A 25020-nucleotide genomic window follows, 5' to 3' on the forward strand; every position below is an offset into this window, starting at 1 on the left:
GTCATCTAGGTCCAGCTTATCATAAACCTTGAGATAAGTTAGCTCTAGTTAAAAATAGTAATTTATAATAGAATGAATTTACTCAAAGTGGTTAATGCTTAAGTAAAGGCACTTTTCTATCTGCTCCTCCACTGCCAGTTCCACACCTGAAATCTCAGTAACGTCAGAAGGAAATGTGTGTGTACACAAAACCTAAACAAGACCCTCCTCTCCTCCGGTAAGGAAGGACAAGTTTCATAAATTATAAAGATATGCCAAAATAAATCTTTAAAACGTATCTTTCAATATTTATTTTATAAAGTCAAATATAGCATTTACTAATTACAGTTATATGATTTTTATGTCAAATGTTTGGGTTTTGGAGGTATTAAGATTTTAATCCAATACATTCCCTTTGATCACTTTCTATGCTTAAAGTTTGAAAACCTTGGGGATTTCTGGTGGAAACTATGGATTCTGACCCCAGTGTAATACATTTCTATTTAAATGATTCTGTGTGTGTGTGTGTGTGTGTGTGTGTGTGTGTGTATCATATGGCAGCTATTACCATAGGACACCAATGCTTATGTAAGTGTTCGTGGAAATGCTTTTATACGTATCTCAAATAAATGTTGTCAATACAACTTCACAAAGAGAGAAACACAACACTGTCTTTAAAGAACAGAACCCTACACATTTCTGAAATTTACTTTTTTTTCCCATGTTGAAATAAGACAGAAATCGTCTTTTACCTCCTGAGTGAAGGTGGCCAGGGAGAACAAAATTCACATACAGGGCACTGCTTGTTATTAATCTGCTTCTACAAGCAAGACTGTGAGCTTTCCGTGGAAGGACAAGATTTGCAAATCACATGACTGATAAAATGGCTTAGAGCTTACACAGCATTTGTAGAGTGACAGCTTCAGAATGACAGATTTAAAAAAATTAGGAGACTTCTGCCCATCGCAGCACTCCAGTTATTTGATTCATCCTCTTTAGGTTTTCTTTTGACACCACTTACTGAAAAAGCTACTTTCAGTTCTATGAAGATTGACTATAACACATTTCTACCATGTTTTTGAAAAGATATAGGAAGAATAAACTGAACATAAAGATTCCTGACAAAATAGCATATAATGCTATAGTTTTAATTTTATTATACATATAAAATACATATATATGTATAATTTTATCATATATGTATAACTCATATCTATGAGATTAAGCGATATTCAATTTTTGGAAAACAAATGTACACATGCATACACATATGCTTCATTTGTTGACCTCTTAAACTTTGGGATAATTTCTTATGGTTTTATAAAGACGAATGACAGTGTTTCCCCAAATATTTTACTTTTTGCCATACCCACACTGTCATTGTTTCAACCTGGGATTTGCTCATAACATCAACACCAAATCTCTCAAAAAAAGGAAAGACTACTTTTACTGCCAACAGCAAACACCAAAGCCAGCTCATATTCATAATTACTCATCTTTTGAAATATGTTTTGACATGAATAACTCAGCAAAGCTGAGTCACTGCCAAATGGTACCAACTTGTGCAATGGCACTGGAAGAAACATGCTAACTACAGAGGCAAACAGCGACTCTGAGAAAACTGAACCCACCCTCATTTGATGCAGGTAATAACAGTGCTATTTTCTGAAGAAGTGGGAAGGTTTTGTTCTCTTCTTTTTTCTCTTTTTTCTTTAAAATTCCATAACAGTTAGTACAATGTGTTTAGCCACAACAATATAAATTTTGTCAGAGGTATCATGAGAAAAAAAGAACATTGGCTTCTTTTGGCTTTTTACCACAAGGATCTCAAAATATAACTTTGTAGTTTTCTCGACACCAAAACTCAGTTAAAACGCAAAGATTTAGGCAAAAACGAAGGAAAGAAAAGAAAAGCTTTGTGGTAGGAAGACAGTAAAGAAGAAAAAAAATAAGAATTTAACTTCTATATGATTAAGGAAGAAATTAATTTTTCATTTTATTACAGAAATGTACACATATCTGTATCCTCATAATATACCCAGATGTATTTTACTAGTTTATTTGCCAGGTGGGTCAGTCCTTTGATCAGAATCCCAGTTCATGGGTGGGATCAGTGTGAGACATAGATTGCACGCCCCAAGCAATTAATCTGGCATAAAGTGATAGTTAATAGCCCAGTAGAGCACATGGGCTAAGGCTCCGCTCACCTTATTAACTAAGCTGACAACTTGGCACTAAGCAGAAATACAAGGCCAAATCCACACGTTCCCTACCTTGTTTTACACAGGAGCAGGAGAGCAACGATAAGACAAGAAAAACTTGGAAGCAGTTTGAGTGAATACTGTAAAATCAATACATTCTACGCCTTGGGGGAGAGATGTTTTGGCAAGTTTTTCCAGAAGACCACCTCAGTTACCTCAATTATTCCAAGCCTAACAAGTAAGTCTCTAAGTCAGTTATGCCTGGTTGCTACCTTCTGATGGCCATTTTTCCTTTTTTTCGGAAATACGTAAAATACCTCTCTGAATGCAATTGTTATGATGAGGAAATTAAGCAAATTCAGGTGCTTTTCTGTAAATTACTGCTTTCTTTCTAATCTCTTAATCTACTCAGATCCCTTTGAATTATTTCTCTCTGCACCTTTTGCAACACTCTCAGGCACTGTGCCACTTAAGCATTAAATAGATGTGCAGTTAGCTTGTCTCCTGGATAATTAACAAGAGATGTTAAGGGCTCGGCTAATTCATGGCAAGGCCTGGAAACCTTCCACTACCTGGTATGTCATTGTTCATGGTCTATTAAGCAGTTTTCATTTCACCTTATGGGCCCATAGCACATCCAAGCTAGAGGTTTCTCAGATTACAGGTGGTACTACAGATGATTAAATAGCCTCTTCTTTTTGTGTTCAGAATCATCTCTATATATATTGCAGATAATCTGGAAAATTAAAATGGGCAATATATATGTCTTACAGTTCTCAGTTTTATCTCTCTCCCTCTAAATTATACTCATTGTTTTACAGGATAGAAGAATGGCAGTGTTTCTCATTTTCAAGATAATACATTTTACTGCTCTTGTCTTTTTTCCCAAATTATTATTGTTGTTTTGACTCACTTTATCAAGTGATGCCTTTAGTTTTCCAAAAGTTCTCTTGTTCTAGCTTTATTTCCATCCTTCTTACATATAGGACCTGCACGTTGGCATCATTCAGAAGTCAGTGGATCAGAGGCATCATATGGAGAGGCTTAGCTGCTCTCAAAATCTTGTTATGCAGGCTTTAGTTAGACAGACTAATACAGCTGCCAGATAAAGGCTGAACACTCAAAAGGCTTTAGTCATCAAAATATACAGTATAACAATAGAAAATGTATGTAAGTGTTCACTTACCTGCTTCTGATCAACAATTATTTCGAGGTCTTCATCACTGCTTAGTTTTCCATATCCTTGTTCTTTACTTTTCTTGTGAAAGAATAATTTTAAATGATCATTTAGTTTCTATCCATTAATAATCTTAATTCCTACTTAACATTTTTCAAGATAAAAGTCTTTACTTAGCCTTGTCCACTAGTCACAATGCATCATTCTTTGTATCAATCTCTCATTTACAACAGCAAATTGTGTTTATTATTAAAGTGCTGTCTTATAATTATTCATTAACAATATCAGCTTAGCCCCCACTATCCAGCTTATACCTTTAATCTTTTACTCCATATTCTTATGCTTTTATTTTTAGTCCTGTAGTATCAGAAAAGATTCTTTAACACTTTGAGATAAATAAGCAATTCTTTGAAAAGTCCTAGCACATTTTTCTTAAAGATTGAAAATTCATTTAGTTTTATACACAAGACTTCCAACTGTTCAATATTTTGTTTTAATGTCTTACATATTTTTAAGAATAATAGAAGTATTATGCAACTCAGATAATGAATCTTCAGACTTTCAACATTTGCTTATAAGTCAGATGAATACTGGCTTATGAAAACCAACTCATAAATAATTTTAAAAAGATAAATAAAAGAATTTTTAGAATTAGATGTTTGAAAGGCTGGAGGACAGACTATTTTAAGAGTTCATTAAGATGTACTTTTTTTTTTGGCATTTTGTCATAATTAATTTTGTCCCAATGACCACTCTCCATCTATTTCCTCCATAGCAAAATCTATAAATTCTAGTTAGAAAAGGACATAGATAACAATAATCACTTTACACTTGTGCTACAGGAGAGAGATAATACGTCTGCATCTTTTTTTCTTCCAATGCAATGGTTGATGAGAATACTAGAAATGTCATGTTGAGTCTTCATACCAGTAACAAATGAAAAATAAAAATTACTACACAGTTAGCTGTAGTTCAAGGTTACTTATTTAAAGATTCTTGCTTTAGTTATTAACTACATCAACTTGAATTAAGGGAATTAAAAATACTTTTGTTTGCACCCACTGTATCATATTAGGATCCTCGTCTCATTGGGGGAGGAGATACACCCTTCAGTGAACATGATAGAAATCTTCACACTGTAAGCACAATTCTTATTTTTTTTCCCATAACATTCAAAAACCAGATTTACACATTTTTTTTCCACAAAAACATATCTCCAATTTTTGTGGGGTTTTTTTTACTGTAATAAAGAGATTTCTGAATTTTCCAAGTATTAGATGCATAAATAAAATCCAAATTCTCATTCATATATTAATGAACTTAGCCACTCAGAACAGAACAGATGGCCACAGCATTTCTCCCTATTATTATTCTTGTCCTCATTTGCGGTTCCATTTCAAGACTGATGGAAAACGAAAAGAACAAGGTTGGCTTCAGTCAAGCTGACTTCCTTCCTGTCACTTTGCTTTTGTATTCTTTGTGTTCACTGGTTGCCATAAGACATTGTCTAGAGACCCTCTAATGCAAACACTTAGAAACGCCTTCCAAATATTGATCTGTATACGTACCAAGTAGCTCATTTGCATGACCCGGTTTCTGGACAAAAGGACATTAAGTAGAGAGGGAATGTGGGTCCTTCCATCCATTTCACTGTCAGACATCCCAGAATTCCTTGTGCCAGTGGCAGTGGCCTCCTTGCCAGAACTTGCTGACCAGAGAACCACAGATCTTGCCCAGCAACAGCATTAATAATGTACAACAATAATTGAAGTACTCCTGAATCATTGTCTTGACTTTGTAAACATTGTGAAATTTTTGGTTCACACAAAAAAGTCACTGAAAATTTCTTTTTCTAACTAATTTTTATCCATGCACTTCGATGCTCCTCCACTGTTGTTCCCATTTAATGTTTTAAAAAATCCATCTATTTTAAATTACATAGTTCTTATATTTACTTCTATGCATATGGACTCTTCAGCCTCATCATAAAAGCTCTCGATTTCCCCTTTTTAATGCCCTACCCTAAGCTTTCTTAACAACCACTGCCAGTAGACAGAATGTCAGCACTCAGAGAACATTTTCAAAACTGCAATTTCTGCAAATACCAAATTCCGCCTCTCCAATCTCAACTCCTTATCTAATTTAGCGGTAAATTTTCCTGAGGAGAGGCTAGTTCAGGGAAGGAAATTATGTCCCCCAACTAATCTAAATAGAAGTTGGCATTTTCCAAGAGTGGGAGGAGGCATTTAGAGCTCTGGTTTTGTACTTAAACCTCTGGTCTCCAGACAGCAGACAACGGTACACAAAGCCAGAGCCTGACAGTTCCACTCTAGAATTAAGCAATATTTTCTAGCTCACCCCATAACCCCGGGGGGATTAATCCTTTTCTAAGCCATAAGGGTATTCGCTCACTTACTGCTTATTTCTAGTGCGAGCATAATCCTCTTTCAAGCACTCAGCTTCCCACTTGGGCTGCTTAGCTCAGCCAGCCCAGGCAGGGATCTTCAGCTCTCCTCCCTCCTCCCAGCCGGGAATCCCCGTCTTCTATCTGTGCACTTTTGTCAAGCACAAAACGCAAGTCCACAGCCTCTGCCTGGTCTTTCACAGCAGCCAAAGGGCTGAGCCAGAGGGAAAAAGAAAGCTAATCTCGCCACCGTCCAAGTGCGAGGGGCAGGGCTTCTGTGGGAGGAGAAGCCAGAGGGCAAGCACTTCCTGCGCTCCTCCCACCTTCCGTGGCCAGACCCTGGAGCCGAGGCCTTCCACTGAGGCAGAGAGGTTAGGCCCCGGTGCCCCCGGCCCGTTTATGGCGGACTTTGTGCACTGCTCCCCTCGGTGCAGCCGAGAAGGGGGCATCGGTGCAGTGAGCTAAAACAGTGAGGACCTAAGGCAGGAAAGGCGCGGAAAGAGGAAAGGTCTCTTGGCTGACAGTGCTTCACCCCCATGAGAAGCTTTCAGCTCAAGATGCCGTGTCCAATCTCTGAAACCCCAAACACAGTATCTGCCATCTTTCCACGTCACTCTGAATCCTTTCTGACGAACCCACGGGAGGCGTATTTTTGTTAGTTATTTGTTAATGCTGGTAACTTTTTTGATACTATTGCATTAGATGGGTAACTTTCTTAAGAAACGGAGCCTAACTGGCAATCTTACCTCTCTACAGACTTCCGCCGTCTCTCCTTAACCCCACTTCCTGTTTCCTGCTTCTTTGTTCTCTCCGCCACAAAAGTAAAACAGGTGAGCTTATTTACTTTAATTAAATAAACTTGCAGTAAACTTGGAAACTCTATGGAAAAATGTCAGGCCAGGTGTGGTGGCTTAAGCCTGTAATCCCAGCATTTTGGGAAGCTGAGACAGGAGGATCACTTGCGGCCAGGAGTCCAAGACTAGCTTTGGCAACATAGCAAAACCTCGTTTCTATAAAAAATTAGCTGGATGTGCTGGCATGCGCCTGTAGACCTAGCTACTCAGGAGGCTGAGGTGGGAGGATCGCTTGAGTGCAGGAGTTTGAGGCTGCAGTAGGCCATGACTGCACTCTTGCACTCCAGCCTGGGTGAAAGAGTGAAACCCTGTCTCTAAAATTAAAAAAAATTTAAAAAGAGACAATATAGTGGCCACAGATATGGAATGTATCACATAGGAACATTTTGCAAGTAAGTATCACAAGAATGATATCTGATGGGCTGGAGACCTGAAAAACGAAGTAATTCCTGTTCGCTGCAGAATATGCATTTCTTAAAAAGTAAGGGTTTTAATGGAAAAATGCTAGTTGTGTATGAGTTGAATTAAAAGGATTCTTCATACTCATTAGGAATGGAATATATAAAGAACATTTTGAAAGGGAAAAGGAACACTTGATTTAGCTAATTGTACAAATTAGCCCTAATTGCAATTTTTGCCTAAACTACAGATGTCAAAATAAATATAAAGGTTTGCATGTAAGTAATTCAAATTTTTAAAAATCAGTGCTGCTGTGACACACAGTAGACATGAATTTATTAAAGCACGTGTCACATATCAATATAAAATATAGCTATAAGAAGAAAAGACCTTCTTCCTGTCTGCTTCATGGTTGTCAGGATTCAGTTCCTGTCTTCTCATTTCCCCCAAATTCAGGCTCTTCTCTACCACCTTCCTTCCCACAGCTGCAGAATCGCTTAGATTTTCCTTGTCATGAAAGATGATTTCCTCATATCTGCTTTTCCCTGAAGACTTTGGTCTAATCTCTTTTGAGTGTCAGCAAGAAGGAGAAGGGCTGAAAAAGAAGAAAATGTGCTGAGAAGATGCTTGCCGAGCGAGTGGTGTCTTTGGAAAGTTCATCCCAGTGGAAAGAGCCAGTCACCATCTGGATACAGGTGTCTGTATCTAAGAAGAGAGGTAAGGGCAGTGCAGCTAGATCACCTGGGATAATTGAATTGCAGGAGTAGATAAGCTCACTAAAGAAGAAAACACAGAGAAGGAAGAGATGAGGACTAGGGCCAGAGTCCTAGAGAACAGTTTAAGTAATGGGCAGAAGGAAAGAACTCAGAACATGTGGAGGAAGAGGAGTGGTTACAGTGCAAGCGGCAGGCGAACTAGTGGAATAGTCAAAGGAAACAGTTCTGATCGTGTCAAATGCTGATGAGAGGTTAAGTAAGGATATGAACTGCACGCTTTCAATGTATTTGGCATTTTGGAAGTCATTAATGACTTCAGGAAGAGAAGTGAAGATGGAAGCCACATTAAATTATTGAATACCTTGGTGGTAAGGGGAGGAAGATAGTGAGAAAAGACTTATCTTCCTTTAGGAAATCTTTCGCGCGCGCCTGTGTGACGGGGTTTTGCCATGTTGGCCAGGTTGGTCTTGAATCCCTGACGTTAGGCGATCCACTCGCCTTGGCCTCCCAAATTGCTGGGATTACTTGTGTGAGCCACTGTGCCCAGCCAGGAAATCTTGAATGGAAATGGAAAGCAGGAGTGAGAATGCTAGCTAAAAGATAAAAGATAGAGAAAGAATACTGGGAAATGTGTAACTGTTTCCTCCTTCCCTTATGTAAAGGTATTGATCGTGTTTATAATTCAGGAAGGAACTAGTAAAAAAAAAAAAAAAAAAAGTGAAAACATAGATACCAGAGAATGAGTGGGGATAATTCATGAAGCAAGAAAGTAAAGCAAAGATCCTTTGGAGAGAAACTGGTTCTCTTTTAAAATTTATTAATACAGCTGTGTGCTGCATAATTGTAAAAAAAACATATTGAAGGATATATACAAAATACAAAAAGTCTTTTTCTTTTGGATAGGATGCTGTACATGACTTATGCTTTTCTCTTGACACTTTTTGAAATAAGAATGATTTTTTTTTTGTAATTAAAGAAAAGTAAACAAAATGTGATTTCTTGAGAGCTCCATAAAATTGCCACAGAAAAGACTCATTTAAAGGCTACTTTTCAGTAAAAAAGACGGGGCCAGGACTTTACCCTTCCTATACGACGTTCCTGGGAATGAAGGTTTTCGTGTGGTTTGGTTTTTAGATGTAGAGATTTCTGTTGCAGTTTTTGCTCGTGCCCCTGGCGGTAAGTGTGGTAAACGGTGCACCCAGCGCTTCGTTGCATTTAATATGGCCCTCTCCTCTTGACTCTCCCTTATAATATTAGGCTTCTCAGTTCTTTGGCAATATTTTGGTTCATGTCCCTTCTCTTTTAAAATGTCCACAGTGTCAACACAGCCACAAACTCATTGCTGTGGGAGCCAAAGAGACAATGAAGAGAGAAAACAGGAAATGAGGAAGAAGCATAAATTTTTTTCCAAAAAGCCTGGGAGAAGAGCTTGAGAGTGTTCGCCTTTGAAGGACGTAAGCTCAAATAGACCTTTTGAATACAAAGTAACTGCCTTATCAGTTAAAAGGGCAATTCTTCAAATTTAAATTTTTTCTTTGGTATGGGGGAGATCAACTTTCGGAAGGGAAAGTATTATTTTTACAAAGAATCATTTACAGAGGGGCTGGTTAAGTCTGGCATTTCTTTAATAACAATTTTTGTCTCATCTTTTTAAAAGACAGTCATGGCCTTTTTTCCCCTCTCCAGCTGTGATCATGTTATGGTAAAGCGAGCAGCCACAGAAAACACTTTTTTAGTTTTGGGTCAAACATAAGCAAACAAAACTTATGGCAATCAGACTCATTCTCAATTTATGTTGTTGGGTGAGAAGAGAAATGTAAGGACAACACATACGTTGTAGCATTTTAAACTGTGTTTTGTCATATGCATAAGCCCAGATATTTAGTAATTTTTTTGAATTTTAAGGTTAAATATAATTGGAAAGTAGATATTCCAGTTACTCACTAGTTGGATAATAAGATGGCAGGGAATCACAATACTAAAGCCTGGCAGTTCCCCTTTAATGCTGGTTTTTCTACCTTTAGGGTGGCTTTTAGTCTGTACGTTAATAGTCTGAAGAGTTTATAAAGCATCTTGAAAATATTTTCTATTTTCCAAGATTTCAAAAAATAAGAATGTTCCAACATAAATATCCAGTAAGATTACACAATCTCACATCATTGTACAGTGACATTTTCTTAAATATATAAATTCAACTTTAGGTATGTACCTTTTTATATATCTTTTCTAGTATCTTGAAACTTTCAGCTTAAAACACACTGCAAAGTTGAAATAATTTTTACAGAGACACCCTGTATATTCAAATGCCTGGATTCTACTTTAATTATACTCACTTTTCCCCAAATGTATTCATCCACTTGATATATTTAATTTAAAGTATATCCACTATCACTCATTCTTTCCTTCAAGGTTTATTTTATCTAATTTACTTTTAAAAATTCAGAAAAGCAAGACTATTGTTTCAAAAAGCTTCCAAAATAAGACCACTAAAGTTTAAGAGTTGCTTTACTGAAAATCTTTGCTTTTATTTGGAAAGCAGATCAGTGAGCTATGTTCCCAGCATGAAGTGCTGGTGATAGGTCCTATCACTAGGATCAGGAAGGAGGAGCTTTGATCAAAGCGTTGGGATTTTTATAGTTCTCAGTCAAAAGCTAGTGATCAAACAACTCAACTTTCTGGGATAAATCCATGGAATGATAGGCAGTTCAAATTGGTATTAATCACCATGTCCTCAATCTTATGTCCTTTGATCATCGATGTTCCCTGCGTCTATGAAAAACAGCAACGACCTCACCCTACACTGGGCTATACAGTACATACGCACCCTGGTACCTCCGACGAGTGTGGCCAGTGACTTCTCAGAGGGGTTACGTTTGCTTTAAGGGACAGAACTTGGCTGGCATATTGAGATCAAGTAGGCAGAAAACAAAAATTAAGCTTGAAATTTCAACTGTGTCAGATTCAGCAATGTTTCACATTACTTGGAGGACAATAAGTAAATTCTTTTTAATCCTCCTTCACCCTTGAAACCAAATTCAAATGAAACAAACAAACAAAGATAATGTTCTTTTAAACAGAAAATTGAGTCCAGTTTTTCTTTCAGTGGCATGTTCTTGTCTTATTCCCTACAGACTTGTCTCTAAAAGCTATAAATGTCATCATAGGATGCAGTGACTAATATGTAAAAATGGTTTTCTGTGGGCTGAAGATAATGGTGATTGAAAAATTATATATTTTAATAATAATCTGATAATCTCTTGTCATTATGCAGTCTGGGTGCTATTTCCAAAACAAGATGAAACTAGCAAGCACTCCTTTTTGGTGGTTTTAACTCTGTCATCCCCCACACGACAGGACTGGAATGACTGTTGGTGGAAGATGGTCCAGAATCTAAGAGAAGTGACTTATTATCTTGCATCCCAGTGGCAAGGGAACACTTCTATCCCCCCACCAGATATACATAAAAAGGTACAAACCTAATGTTGAATTTGTATATTTAAGAAAACGTAATTGTACAATGATGTGAGATTATGTAATCTTAATGGATATTTATGTTGGAATATTCTTATTTTTTGAAATCTTGGGTTTCAAAATAATCCCCCCACCCCCAAAAGGAAAAGGGTAAATTGTGTCTTCTGTATCTCTGCAGTCTGAGAAAAATAACAAATACTCTATTTTAAATGAAAACTTCCTGCTTGGTGTTCTGCTTCTGATCCCTGTTGACACTGTTTTTTATCTTTGTATGCACTGGCCCTGGTGGATGGGGGTGAAACCTAGTTACGGCAATCTCAAACCACAGGTGTGCTTATCACCCGCTTTTCCAGTGACTCCTCTTCCTCCTTCCTGGCAGCCAGCACACCTGGCATCCCACACCTGCCACTGACTTCCTTTCAACAACTGATCTGGACGTCATGATTTTATGACCTTGCAACATAAAATGCGATGTTTACTGTAATAAAAAAAGAAAGAAAACATCAGCTGCTTCTACAGGCGTCCCATGTCCTAACTATATTCCCCTCCATGCTCATACCTTCTCTAAACCAGCATATTTTTTTGGACACTCTGACACATGCTTGAGAAAAATTTGTCTATGAAATTTTGTTTCTGACAAGATTGAACCCAAGGCTTGTGCTTCAGCCATAACATTCATCCAGAAAGTTATTTATTTCTAAGCTACATCTATGTGATGAATGCCTTACAGTCAGCATTTCCATTATGGCTCAAATGACTTTTGAGGGTTACTATTATTATTTTTTAGATTTTATAAGGATCTACACACAGTCGTGACAGTTTAGAATACGTCTTTCCCGTGCCTGAGAGTCAAAACACCTTCTGGAGGTATAACTCATTACTCTCACCCCAGACTCTCCTCCATGGCCTTGGTAACTGCAGGCATCCTAAGTTAACATCACAGTTCTTGTCATTTCTCTATCAGCCTCCTTACGGCTTCTTTTGCTCATCCTTTTTCTCCAGTGGCTTATATATTCACTACAACAACATTACAGAAAAGACGTGACAATTGCTAGAGGGTGGGCATGCCTGAGGCTGTTATCCATCTTCTTCATGAATAAAGGATTCTAGACTCTTCTAAGCTCCAGGATATGCAGGAACAAGAAAGATCTGGGGCCACAGACAGCTGGTTCATGCACAGGACATGTGACAACCAGTTAAGAAACTGAACAGCAGTCTAGAGGATGCACAGCTGAATCCAAAGCACAGCCACCGCTTTACCACAAATGCCAACTAATGCCTTGCTTAGTATACAAAATGTTAGTGCTGATGAGGAGGATGGGGTGGCTGGAACAGAGTTGCCCTGGGTTGTGGGGGGTGATGTCAGACAGGCTGGAGAGGAAGGCCAAGTCTTGAAAATCATATTAAGGCATTTGTTCTTTATGTTAAGAGCAATGTAGAGCCATCGTGGGGTTTAAGCAAGAGAGTGTTGTGATCAGGTACATGCTGTAAGAAGCCCACTCAGGCTAAAGGGGAGGAATGGATTGGAGGAAGGAAGCCTGGAGTCGAGGAGAGAGGTTGAAAGCCACCGAAGTGGTCAGTGCCTGACAGCCTGGAGCCTGTTTAGCCAGCGGTTCACAGAGACAGCTGACCACACACCAATTTTTTTTTTTTTGAGACGGTGTCTTGCTCACTGCTACTCCACCTCCCGGGTTCGAGTAATTTTCCTGCCTCAGCTTCCCAAATAGCTGGGCCTACAGGCATGCGCCACCATGCCCAGCTAATTTTTGTATTTTTTAGTAGGGACGGGGTTTCACCATGTTGGCCAGGATGGTCTCCATCTCTTGACCTCATGATCTGCCCGCATTGGCCTCTCAAAGTGCTGGGATTACAGGCGTGAGCCACTGCACGTGGCCCACATACCAATTTTATAATGACATGCTTCATTCATCACTTGTGTATCATGAGATTACTTTTTCAACACCAGATTCTCTAGGTGATAAAAGCACCTACATTTTTCTGTAGTCAAGAATTAAATTAGTGGTGTATGGGCCTACAACAGACACATCCTAGGCACTCAACTCAGTAATATGAAAAGTTATTTTAGGAAAACTTCAATGAAACAAAGTAATGAGAGAAAGAGAAAGAAAACAAAACTCTGGTTAACAGGAAAAAATTTTGTGCTGAGTGAAGTATACGTAGTTTTTTCATTCCGTAAGCAGTATCTAAACTTTTCTTGTCGTTTCTTGCTATTTGAAAAAAAACAAAGGGAGTCTGTTTAAAAGGATACAATGTGAAATTGTTCAGTGCTGTACAGCATCTAACAGGATTTATTGTGTTTTTTTTTTTGGACAGCAACAACAGGAACTGTTTATGCAAATCTAAGAACTAACTGTGCAGGGAGTCTAAAATAATGAAAAGAAATATGTTTACTTAAATGTATTTGGGGATATCATCACACCTAATGTGGTTTTAAAAGAATGGAGATGGCGTATTTAAAGTGTGTTTAAAAACCAGAGATTCCCTTGCATTTCACTTGTTTTTAATGTATCAGAGGATAAAACCTTATAATCGGGAAGGACTGGCAAGGTAAGGTAGAGTAAGGGACACTTGATCATGCTGTCTATCCTGTTACTCAAAGTTTGTAATCCTCTTACTCAATGTTATCCTCTTACTCAAAGTTTGATTTCTGCTTCTTAGTGAGACACTTTTGTTCTTAATATTTAAAGTCATAAGGTGTTACATGCAAAATGTTGAAGAAGTATATTCAACTACATGTAAGCAGACCTCAGAGTTAAGGAATAGACTTATTTCTGCAAGGACACAGCATCCCAGTGAGTACAGATGACTACTGACCATCTTCTTTCATCTGCAATTGTAATCTTTGCATCTTTCCTATTTTTCTTCTTTAGAAATCAAATCCCAAATCTTAGATGCTTCTATTAGGGAAGTTGCCACAAGATTTTAGAGAGACAATGAGAAAGACTTCTTGAGCAATACAGACTAGAAATATTTCAGTGATGAGGGGCATGAAGCTCATATTAACTTGAGAGCACTGTAAGGGTTCCCTTGATGAGTCTTCTTGCAATCTCTGATTAATATCCCACAGTGAAAAATGTATTGGTAATATACTGAGAGACAGAAGAATGACTGATACTTAAGGACTTTAAGTGCATCTTTAGAAACAGATACAAGTTTTAACAAAAAGTCTTTTACAAACTTTATTCTTATAAAATTGTCCTGGGTAGGTGAGCGTGGGGATTTTAAGGAGGAATGAAGCAAGGCTTTAGTAAGAAGCATCTAAATTGCCATGGATGGTACCATGTCCTAAATGGAGAAAAGCCTTTTTAAATGATCAAAGTATCATTTTCTTTTTATAAAAAACACTAAAAATTTTAATCAATTATTCAAGTGCACCCATCACATTGTAGGTATTTAGTAAGTTTTTTTGAATAAAAGCATTTGCTTTATAAAAAAAAGGAAAGTATTATTTTCACTACTCTTAACCCCTCTCACTGTTTCTTGCTGATGCTATTACAAAAAAGTTGCATAACTACTTTCAGTGTATATTTATACATAGATACATGTATGCATGCAAAAATATTTATAAATAAATATACTAATATATACATATGTATATAATGATGTGAACATGACTATAGTTTAATACTTTTTAATCAAAAATATATTGTGACTACCTTTTCACATTAACACACATTCATATCCACATTACACATCCAAATCTACCTTAAATTAATAATTTTTATTAAGAAAGTCTAGGAAATCCTAGAAACTATCAGAATAATCCACTTAACACTTAAGAGACAATAGCACCTAAGTGTTGTCTGCAGAACCCTGATGGTTCTTCAGAAACTTTGAAGGGGACTGTGAAGTGAAAACTATTTTCTTAATAGTACTAAGAAATTATTTGTCATTTTCACTGTGTTGAAATTTGCATTGGTGTTATAAAAGCAATCTTGTTAGCACCTTAGCATGAATCAGGATAGTGGCACCAAACTGTACTAGTTGGGAAATAAATTACCCACTTAAAAAAAAAAACCTCACCATTTTTACTTAAAAGTATGACAAGCTATGATTACTCAAACTTGGGAGCCTGGCTTTTTTCTTTTTTCCTGAACATTAATGAAAACAGTCATTCTTTTCAAAGAAAACCACCAATTATATTTGTTGCCAAAATTAAATATATGGACGAAAATTAGAGATTTGGAAACTTGAATCAGCCACTGTGAGCTCAATAGCTTCTCAGTAGTTCAAGAGGTTTCTGATAAGATCAGTAGTGACATTAATGAAGTATTTTTAGATATTGTATAATGAAGTAGGGCAACATTGGAAGATATGAAGCAATGAACCAATACTTCAGTAAACCAATATTTTTCAAATGATCAACACTAGAATGTTTCCAAAGTCATGCATGAGTTAGAGATTCATTCAAAGTATAAGGGAGACCAATGATTTTAACATAAAATGTGTACAAAATGTATTAATATGGCTTCAGACTTCACAGTGCTACTAAACCTCAAGGAATTACATTTCTCAAGTTTTGGTATAGTATGAAAGAATATCCAGAATTATTTCAAAAGGCTTTTAAAATACTATTTCCTTTCTCAACAGTATATTTGTGTAAAGATTTTTTTATTCCTATATTTCAATGGAAAAAAGCTACTGCAAAAGATTAAATGCAGAAGCAGATATAATAGTCCAATTTTCTTCTATTAAGCTCTTTTATTAAAGAAGTTTGCAAAAATATAAAACAATGTCATACATCTCACTGAAAAAAATTTTTTTTGGAAATGAAGTTTTCTTAAAAATTGTGTATGTGTATGTACATGTAATGAGTTTGTTACTGCTATTTTTCAATGATTTTATAAGTAAATAATTAAAACTTTTCTTAATCTTTTTTCTAATGCAGTGCAAACAGATATAATCCACATAAAAGATCTTTGGGGTATTCAATTATTTTCAGAAGGATATAAAGGCATGGAGACAAATGTTTGAATCACTGCCATTCTAGAATGTAAACTTTTTCTGAGTTGGTAGAACAATTTGCCTTTGGAAAATTAATTTTTCTTTTTCCTTTCTCTAATAATTATAAAGTCTATTTGTCTTTCTTAGATTCTCATGGAAAATTCCATAATAGGCTATGCCAAAAATGATCTCATTAGCCTTATGATAAATAGTTCTCTGTGTTGCTTAGCAGATATTTGAATTGTATTTAATGATAATAGCTTTAGTGTTTACAAATACTTATATTTGAGTTATATCCTTTAATTTTCATAGGTGATTCCAGGAAGGTAGGTATTTTTCTCCCCATTTATACAGAAGAAATGAATTTTAAGAGAGGAAAAGTGCTTTGTCCATCCAGAAAGTGCTTGAACACAAAATCAAATGCAGTTCTGCTAACCTTGTGTTCCTTTGTTTTTTTTTTAACCTTTGGATGGAAAAAAATCGCTTTTTGGTTTTTATCAATGTAGACTATGCACTTCTGCTCTTGTACAGTCAAAGCAGGGCTGAGTATTGAGACACCTTTTGGATTTGGACACAGCTCCTGACTGCTTTTCTCCTAGGCCATTTCCTCGTATAAGGATGACAGGAAATAATACATTCAAGGCCTCTAGAATAGTGCTTATAAGGTAGATAATAGTCTCTGTTATTATTATTTTTCATGATTAGCATAACAACGTAACTCTGTACATGGCCAGGGAGATTTGGCTTCATCCAATTCAAGCATGAAAGGTCATCAAAGTCACCAAGACAGAAATAGAAGAATGGCATGTGCAGAAGCTTCAGAATAACTCCAGGTCTGAACAGTAACCGAAATGCAGCCTTTTCCAGGCCGAGAGCCAAAGTTCATTCTATGTATGCTGTTGATCTTCACCTCAGCTCTGCGTTCACATTTAGAGGTGACCAGGTAGGTCAAAAGGTCACTCTTCTGCTTGCCAGGACTGGTTCAAACCAGCTTTGAATAGCTGCTGGGTATCACCAGCTTTCATGACTTCCTCACTGTCCTGATCAGAGGCTGCTGGAGCCACATAAAAAGCTTTGAGAATCCAGGCAAAGCCAGCCCACCTTAGCTTAAAACCCCCTTTTCCACTCAGTTTTCTAGTTTGGGTCCTGTTGGCTTCACACCTGGAGCCTCTGTCTGCCCAGGACCTTCAGAAAACGTGCTATTCGAATGGTCCCGATGGCTCTTGATTGACACCTCTCTGGGCCCTTCTGCCTCCCCTCAGTCCCACTTTGGTTGCACACAAGAAAACTGCTTCTGACCCAGCTTTCAGTCCACATTTGTGGAGGCAGCGCCAGGGCTAAAGAGGTTCACAGTGCGAGTCAGGCTTCCTGGTGGCCATGCAGAGCCCTTTGACTGCTTAGCATTCAGCGGCTATGCTGGTAAGATTTGGCTGCATGCGGATGTTTCTGCAGAAAGTAGTTGGTAAGCAGAGGAATATTAACAGTATTGATTTGGCACTCTTTGCACGGTGATCCCAACATAGTATATGTACATATTGATAATAAGATAATAATAACTAACATTGATAGGAATAATGTCATGTGATTTAAAAAATATAGAGATATATAACTTTATGCAATAATAATAAAATGAGAATGAGCCACTAAACACTGTGGTTTGTTCTAGTAAATTTACCTTGGGGAGGATGTCTTGCTATGTGCTAGAATGAAGAATTTGCACATTTTATCACATTTAATGATCAGATAATTCCTTGAGTTCGTTTATATGTTCCTTGGTTTCCAAATGAGGAAATGGAAAGTCCTAAACATTTAGTAATTTTTTGTTCAGGATCATATCAAAGGTCACACAACCTATAAATGGCAGAGCAGAATTAGAATTTAAGATTTTCCGACACTAAAGGTTAGATTCTCTTCAGCTCAGCCCCCTGCCCCCGCATATTTCCATTTCATTGAAAGTTCAAATAACATCATGCAAAAATACATATTTGATTAAGTAAAAAGAAAAAAATGTTAAAAGGTCAACAGCTCTTTATTACTTTTTTAGAAAAACTTTCAACTCAAGAACTCGAGACATACACTGGAATAAGTAAGAGGTCATCTCTGAGGGTCGTGCTGCTTGGTTCAAAGCCGACTCTGCTATGTACTAGTTGTACGGCTTTGAGCGAACTGTTTACCTCTCTGTGCCTAAGTTTCCTCATTTGGGAATAATAATAAAACCTATCTCCTTGAGTTGTCAAGAAAAAAATTAATACATACATGTAAACTGCTTAGAAAACTGCTTGACATATTTAATAGCACTCAGTAAATATTATTAGCTGATATCTTTTCCTCCCTCTCTCCCTCTGTCTCCCTCCCTCCCTCTCTCCTTCCCTCTCTCTCTTCTCTCCTTCCCTCCTTCTTCCTTCATCCCTTCCTTCCTCCCTCTCTCTCTCTCCCCATTTAACAGGTTGAATTAACAATGTGTAAACACTAAATAGTCTTTTTAGCAAGTTAGAAAGACTCACCAAAGATGGCTCAGAAACTCAATATTGAAGTTTTGGGGGTGCTGGGATTTAAAAATAGAACCTGGTGAGAAGCAATCTTAATGTGTCAACTCTTATAATTCTGTATTAAGAAAACCCAGAGAGCTTTATTTTAGGAGGACTCTGAATGGCTTAGCTGCAGTTCATGGATGCATCAGAACATTCTCTTGATGGTTCACTTTCTTGTGAACTTAAAATGAAGCAACATGAAGAGTTCTAGTTCTGGCCTGACCAATCCTCCTACCCCCAACCTTACAAAACGCCAACTGAACCAAACTCAGGTGCTAAGTAACTGGAGCAGAACCCCAGCGGTGAGTCTTCACTGCCAAGGCTTTTGAAGTTCACCTCTTTGTTAAATCTTCTTTTAACACAGACTGGATTTTTTATAGTATGTTTCAGGGATGATGCAAAATATTAAGGATACAGAAAAAGAATGACTACAGATGGTGGATCTGGAAAGTGAGCAGAGAAGAACTCTGATCTGTGTCAGATCTGGGTTCTAGCCTTGTTTTTTCTTACAGGGCTTGCCATTTCACCTCTTCTGAGCTCAGTTTTTCCCATATTCAAAGGTTTGTGCCTTTGAGGTACCTGAAGACCAGACAATCTTTCACATTTTAATTAGCTATTGGGAAGTCAGTTCATTAGTAATTTTGTAGTGATTAAGAAAGAGGCCAAGGTGTGTGGATCACCTGAGGTCAGGAGTTCATGACCAGCCTGGCCAACGTGATAAAACCTTGTCTCTACTAAAAATACAAAAAAATGAGTGGGGCCTGGTGGTGGGCACCTGTAATCCCAGGTACTCAGGAGGCTAAGGCAGGAGAATCGCTTGAACCCAGGAGGTGGAGGTTGCAGTGAGCCAAGATTGTGCCACTGCACTCCAAACTGGGCAACAGAGAGAAACTCTGTCTCAAAATAAATAAATAAATAAATAAAATCCATTGTTAATTAAAGCAAGAAGCTAACCCTGATAAAAATACACCATTAATTCAAATACTCATGAGGATTTAGTGTCTTCTACCAGCTGTTATGTATACTTCCCCACATCTATTAAACTTAATATTTCTTAATAACCAACTGAAATGGCTGCAACAAACCCAAGTCTCCATTCTAATGTAACAAATAAAAGTAGTTGAAATTGGATGTGTAAATATGTTTCTCCAGAAGGAACACGCTGGTGCTCAATTGTCTGTAAGTGTATATGTAAACACCTGCTTTAGAAAACTAAGCAGACAACATGATGTAGAATTCACTGAAGGCAGTGAAAAATGGGGCCACAAATGTAGTTAGGAACTAAATCACAGGTAACAACCCTGAAAGAAGGTAGCAGCAAAAAGGATGGAATTGCCAGGTTTTGGCAAGTTGGTGATTGTAAAGAAATAAACTTGGCTATATATTCTAGTGCTATTTTTGGAGATTATTTTCTGAAAAATCGGTAAAATGCCATTATCAAGATAAAACTTTAAAATGCAAGTATACATATTGTCTCACAAAGAATAGGGGATGGACTTGGAATGCTGATTCTAGAATGGGTCTTAGAATTGGCTGACTTCATTAGCAATATCTTGCACAGGCCTTCAAGGAAACAGAAATCGGTGGTAGGGACAATTCTGAGGCCATGGAACAGAGCTAAGTTGTCTGGTTCTGCCCACTATATGCAGATGGGGACCATGGCCTGGCATCTTGAATGTATTCTTCAGCACGTCTGGGAAAGTTTGGATGCTTTATAGAATTAAGAAATATGGGCTGGGTATGGTGGCTCACGCCTGTAATCTCAGCACTCTGGGAGGCTGAGGCAGGCAGATCACCTGAGGTCAGGAGTTCGAGACCAGCCTGACCAACATGGAGAAACCCGATCTCTATTAAAAATACAAAATTAGCCAGGTGTGGTGGCACATGCCTGTAATCCCAGCTACTCGGAAGGCTGAGGCAGGAGAATCGCTTGAACCCAGGAGGCTGAGGTTGCGGTGAGCCAAGATTGCGCCATTGCAATCCAGCCTGGGCAACGAGAGCAAAACTCCATCTCAAAAAACAAACAAGCAAAAGAAATATCACCATGATCTACTAGGAGAGCATGATGACACTTTAAAATGAGACCATCTCTACTAATCATTTACTGTTTTGAACAGAGTTCCTATATTTAGGTATAACTTTTTCAGAAATGCTCACCATGCTTAGTTTATATGTTCAGCCTTCTACTTAAAAATCTCTCATGACATATCTAATAGATATGGGATTTCCTCTTTTATTTTTAGTAGAAAAAAGAAAACAGAACTGTCAGATAGCTATTATATGAAATTTACCCATTTATACATTATATTCCTACTATGCTAGCTACGTTATGAGATGCCTAAACATATCATTTTCCTTAATGATATACTTGACATATTTATATCTAGTATTTGTAATGATATAAAGCAATTTTTATTTCTCATAAACTTTGCCTTATGCACTTGGATTATGGGAATGACTGATTGACAACAGGGGCTTATCCAGTCAACTTTGACACAATTATTCCATGAAAATTGTTTATCAAAAGCGTAGTCACCTAAAAGAATTACATAAAAAAATCAAGTTCGGCTGTTTCCACAACATATGTCAATTCAAATGATAAAAGTGTGATTTGTGTATCAATGTGGAGGTGCCCTGAAGTTAAGAATATGTTATTTTATACCATAAAACCACATTTAGGTTTTGCCACTTTCTGATATACTCCTTACCACACATTTCCCAACATTCACACGGAGGACACTTAGTAAATTATAGCATTAAATGTTGCACAGTTGAGCTGAAAATTATATATAGGTGCAGATGACAGGGCTTAGTTGCTGAGAGTCAGTACATCTTTATTTTAGTGCTGCCATGGACAGGCAGTACCATTGAATCTTGTGCCAGTTACTTAATGCATTTGAACCCTCATCTCCTCCTATGTAAGATGAATGATCAGATAAGATTATTTCTAGTGTCTTCCAGCCCCACTATTCTAAGCATCTATGCTTAGAAAAGCATGTTTCTTTGGTCGCATTTGGAAATTTCACATGGGTACTATTTTTTTTTTTTTCTTTTTTTTTTGAGATGGAGTTTCGCTCTTGTTGCCCAGGCTGGAGTGCAATGGCGCGATCTCGGCTCACCGCAACCTCCGCCTCCTGGGTTCAGGCAATTCTCCTGCCTCAGCCTCCTGCACATGGGTACTATTAATCATTTGCACTGGAGATAAGATCTTGGCCCATGTCTTTCTTACACATTTCCCCCATGTTTTAATGTAACACTAAATTCCTTTCATTAGTTTATATTTCTCATCATGATATGTCATCCTGATATCTTTTTGTTTTCTTTCAGTGATAGGGTCTTGCTCTGTTGCCCAGGCTAGAGTGCAGTGACATGATCAAGGTTCACTGTAGCCCCAACCTCCTAGGCTCACATGAGCCTTCTGCCTCAGCCTCCCAAGTAGCTGGGACTACAAGTGCACACCACCACACCAAACTATGTTTTTTAATGTTTTGTAGAGACAAGGTCTCACTATGTTGCCCAGGCTGGTCTTGAACTCCTGGCCTCAGGTGGTCCTCCCACCTTGGCCTCCCAAAGTGCTGGCACTGCAGACATGAGCCACCACGCCTAGCCCGTTCTGATACCTTTACTGTTGGTTGTTAGTACCAATAATTTCTTGAGTGCTTACCTTGTCCCAGGAACACTGCTCAGTATTTTACTTACATTATTTTGTTTAACTTTCACAGACTCCTGAGGTAAGTACTCTTATTCTTATTTTATTACAAGGAAACTGAAATGGAAATGCATGGGATACATTTCCATTAGCTCACATGGCTAGTCAGCTTTGAAGCTATAATTAAAACCTGTCCATATAATTCTTATCCTCATCTATAGACAACTCTGTAATATTCCCAGGGGACAGAGGGTGTGGAGCCCGTGATCCCTGAAAAATCTGGGGGACCACCATACCCCTTGCATTCTCCATGTATTCCTGAGTGTAGCTGAGCACTCTGGAGACTCCCGGCAGCCTGCTTCCTCACCTCCACTCAGGTAGCACCAAGCCGCCTTTCTGTCTTCAACCTGACTTGGAGCTCCTGGACACTTCCCCATTTGACCTCTGGCATCTATTGATTGTGTAGCACTGGGGCAGGCCACAGATCATTTCAACTATGTGCTTACTGCATCCTGGAGGCACTGTCACTCCAGCTCATTAGGTTTTACAAGCAAAGTCACAAGGCCAAGGTGAGTATATCCACTGCAGACTCATGCTGTTTTATAATAGCTGGGTCCTCACAGTTGCTGGGCAGTTTCTTATCATCACTGCTACAAAGACTGACCCCTTTTGCCAACCAGAGCTCTTTCTTCTTCAGGATGACCTGGCTGCTTTTCTGAGCTGCCCAAGGTCTCAGCATCCTTTTCTCCCCCTCTACTCATCTCTGGGTCTTTACCCTTTGGTTCTTTCTTCTTGTCTGTTTTCTAAGATAAAGTATCGTTTGGCGGGATGAAACTCTTTACCTGTGGTCCAGATCTCATTGCCCTCACATTGATTTTGCCACTTTGCATCACCAGCTATTCATTCACCTGCATCTTCCATCTCTGTCTCTCTCCCAGTTCTTTCCCTCTGCGTACAAACAGGCCTCACTCTTCTGTCTAAATCATTTCTAAGACTATGCCATCCATTCTCTTTCTCCCTGTCTCTCTCTTCTCTTTAGAACGCACGATGTTTCTTTTGTTAACTTTTCAAGACGATAAGTCATAGGAAGACATAACAAAGTATATTTTCTTAGCTTTAGTTATTTATTTGATGCAAAAAATCAAATCTAGGCTCATTCCTAGTTCCTAGATATTTAATTCCCATTGCACTTATTTATAAAAGTAGTATATTAGACATTTGTTTTTGTTCTTAAAACATAGGAGGAGATAACACTGATACCATCTCCTGAGCCCTATTTATGTGCGAGGGTCTGTGAGGCATAGGTGTGAATCAGGCCCCAGAGAACAAATAGTCTAATCATCAAAATGAAGACAGAGTAGAGACACAGAAAGCAGATACGCCCTGATGTGACACTGCAATATCTTCTTCCCAGCCTCTTAGAAGTGTCCAAATTGTTAGGTTAAGGTTTAGTCATGCCAGGTACGTTATTTAATTTTGAAAGCCAAAAGGAATCTTAAGAATATTTAGTCTGACTTTCATTCCCTCATGTTACAGATAAGAGAAAAAAACGGGGCTCAAGAAAGGTGTGAGCTAACGTCACATAACTTATTAATGACAGAGTTGTTGCTAATCCAGTCTATAGTGCTCTATTTTATCAGGATTTAAAAATCTCATCAAAGCTTCATTTTAGTGGTTAGCATAATTATGATGCATGGTAGGTGCTTACAAATGTTTGTAATGCCAATGAGAAATATCAATCACTGTGTGTTTTTTAAACACTGATTTTATGCCAGAGCTGGAATAGGTAAAACAGAGACACAGTGGAAATGTAACAAATGGCTCCCAGTCAGAAAGAAGTACAGTGTGCAGCATGTAAGTCCTCAATAGTTATTTGTGGAATAAATAAAATTTCCAGAAATGGAGCAATTAAAGAACAAGTATTAAACACTGGCGAGCAATGCACACAGATTTCAAGATGGTTAAGATGAATGTGAGATGAAATCATACAAGAAGACTTCAGAGAGAATTCATAAGACTTTATGGAGAAGACTTCATAAAGTATTTGATTTTTGACCTGGTTCTTTGTACGTATGTACGTGTCTATATATGTACGTACGTAGGTATGTATGTATTTTTCCCTGCAGAACTCACAATCTATAATCTGGTTCTTAGGTGATGAAAAATATGATTTAGTTAAAAGATTGCATGATCATGTCTACTGGATGTGGGTAACACTTAAATGACTTCTCTCGTGTTATTACAAGAGTAACATATTCACTATAGAAAATATAGATGAGAAAAAGAAATAAAGAAAAATTAGTATAACCACCAGCACGAGCTCACTGTTCACATTTTGGCGTATGCTCTTCCAGAGTATACATAATTATTTGTTTCTTCAATTTCCATTTCTCTGATTACTAGTCAGTTTGAGCATGTAATTTATAACTTTTTCATCAATTTGCACAAGTTCTTTGGCAAAATGCCTACTCGTATCTTTTGCCCATTTTCCTATTCAGTTTTTCATAGATATAGAAATGGTTTTCTTAAAAAGGGATCTTAGTGCATACAATTGTCCCTTGTTATCTATGAAAAATTGGTTCCAGGACTCCCCATAGATACCAAAATCTGAGGAGGCCCAGGTACCGTATATAAAATGCTGTAGTATTTGCATGTAACTTATGCACAACCTCCT

General features: G+C 37.8%; 1 protein-coding gene across 8 annotated transcripts in view; it reads right to left on the reverse strand.

Annotated features, from left to right (window-relative positions):
- The window catches only part of PEX5L (peroxisomal biogenesis factor 5 like), a 252717-nt gene that overhangs the window by 188801 nt on the left and 38896 nt on the right, over nt 1-25020 (reverse strand). For 3 of the 8 annotated variants that reach the window (XM_064366834.1, XM_064366830.1, XM_064366829.1), the window contains exons 1-2: nt 4926-5761; nt 3367-3438 (exon numbers count right to left, since the gene is read on the reverse strand). The exons of 1 other annotated variant lie outside the window; for it this stretch is intronic. In XM_064366834.1, coding sequence (XP_064222904.1) covers nt 3367-3438; nt 4926-5018 — 165 coding nt within the window. In that variant the 5' untranslated portion in view covers nt 5019-5761. 4 more of the 8 variants (XM_064366837.1, XM_064366838.1, XM_064366833.1 and 1 more) reach the window with 2 other exon arrangements.

Source organism: Aotus nancymaae, unplaced genomic scaffold (genome assembly GCF_030222135.1).
Source record: "Aotus nancymaae isolate 86718 unplaced genomic scaffold, 86718_ANA_hifiasm-v0.15.2.pri h1tg000067l, whole genome shotgun sequence".
Taxonomy (NCBI): domain Eukaryota; kingdom Metazoa; phylum Chordata; class Mammalia; order Primates; family Aotidae; genus Aotus; species Aotus nancymaae.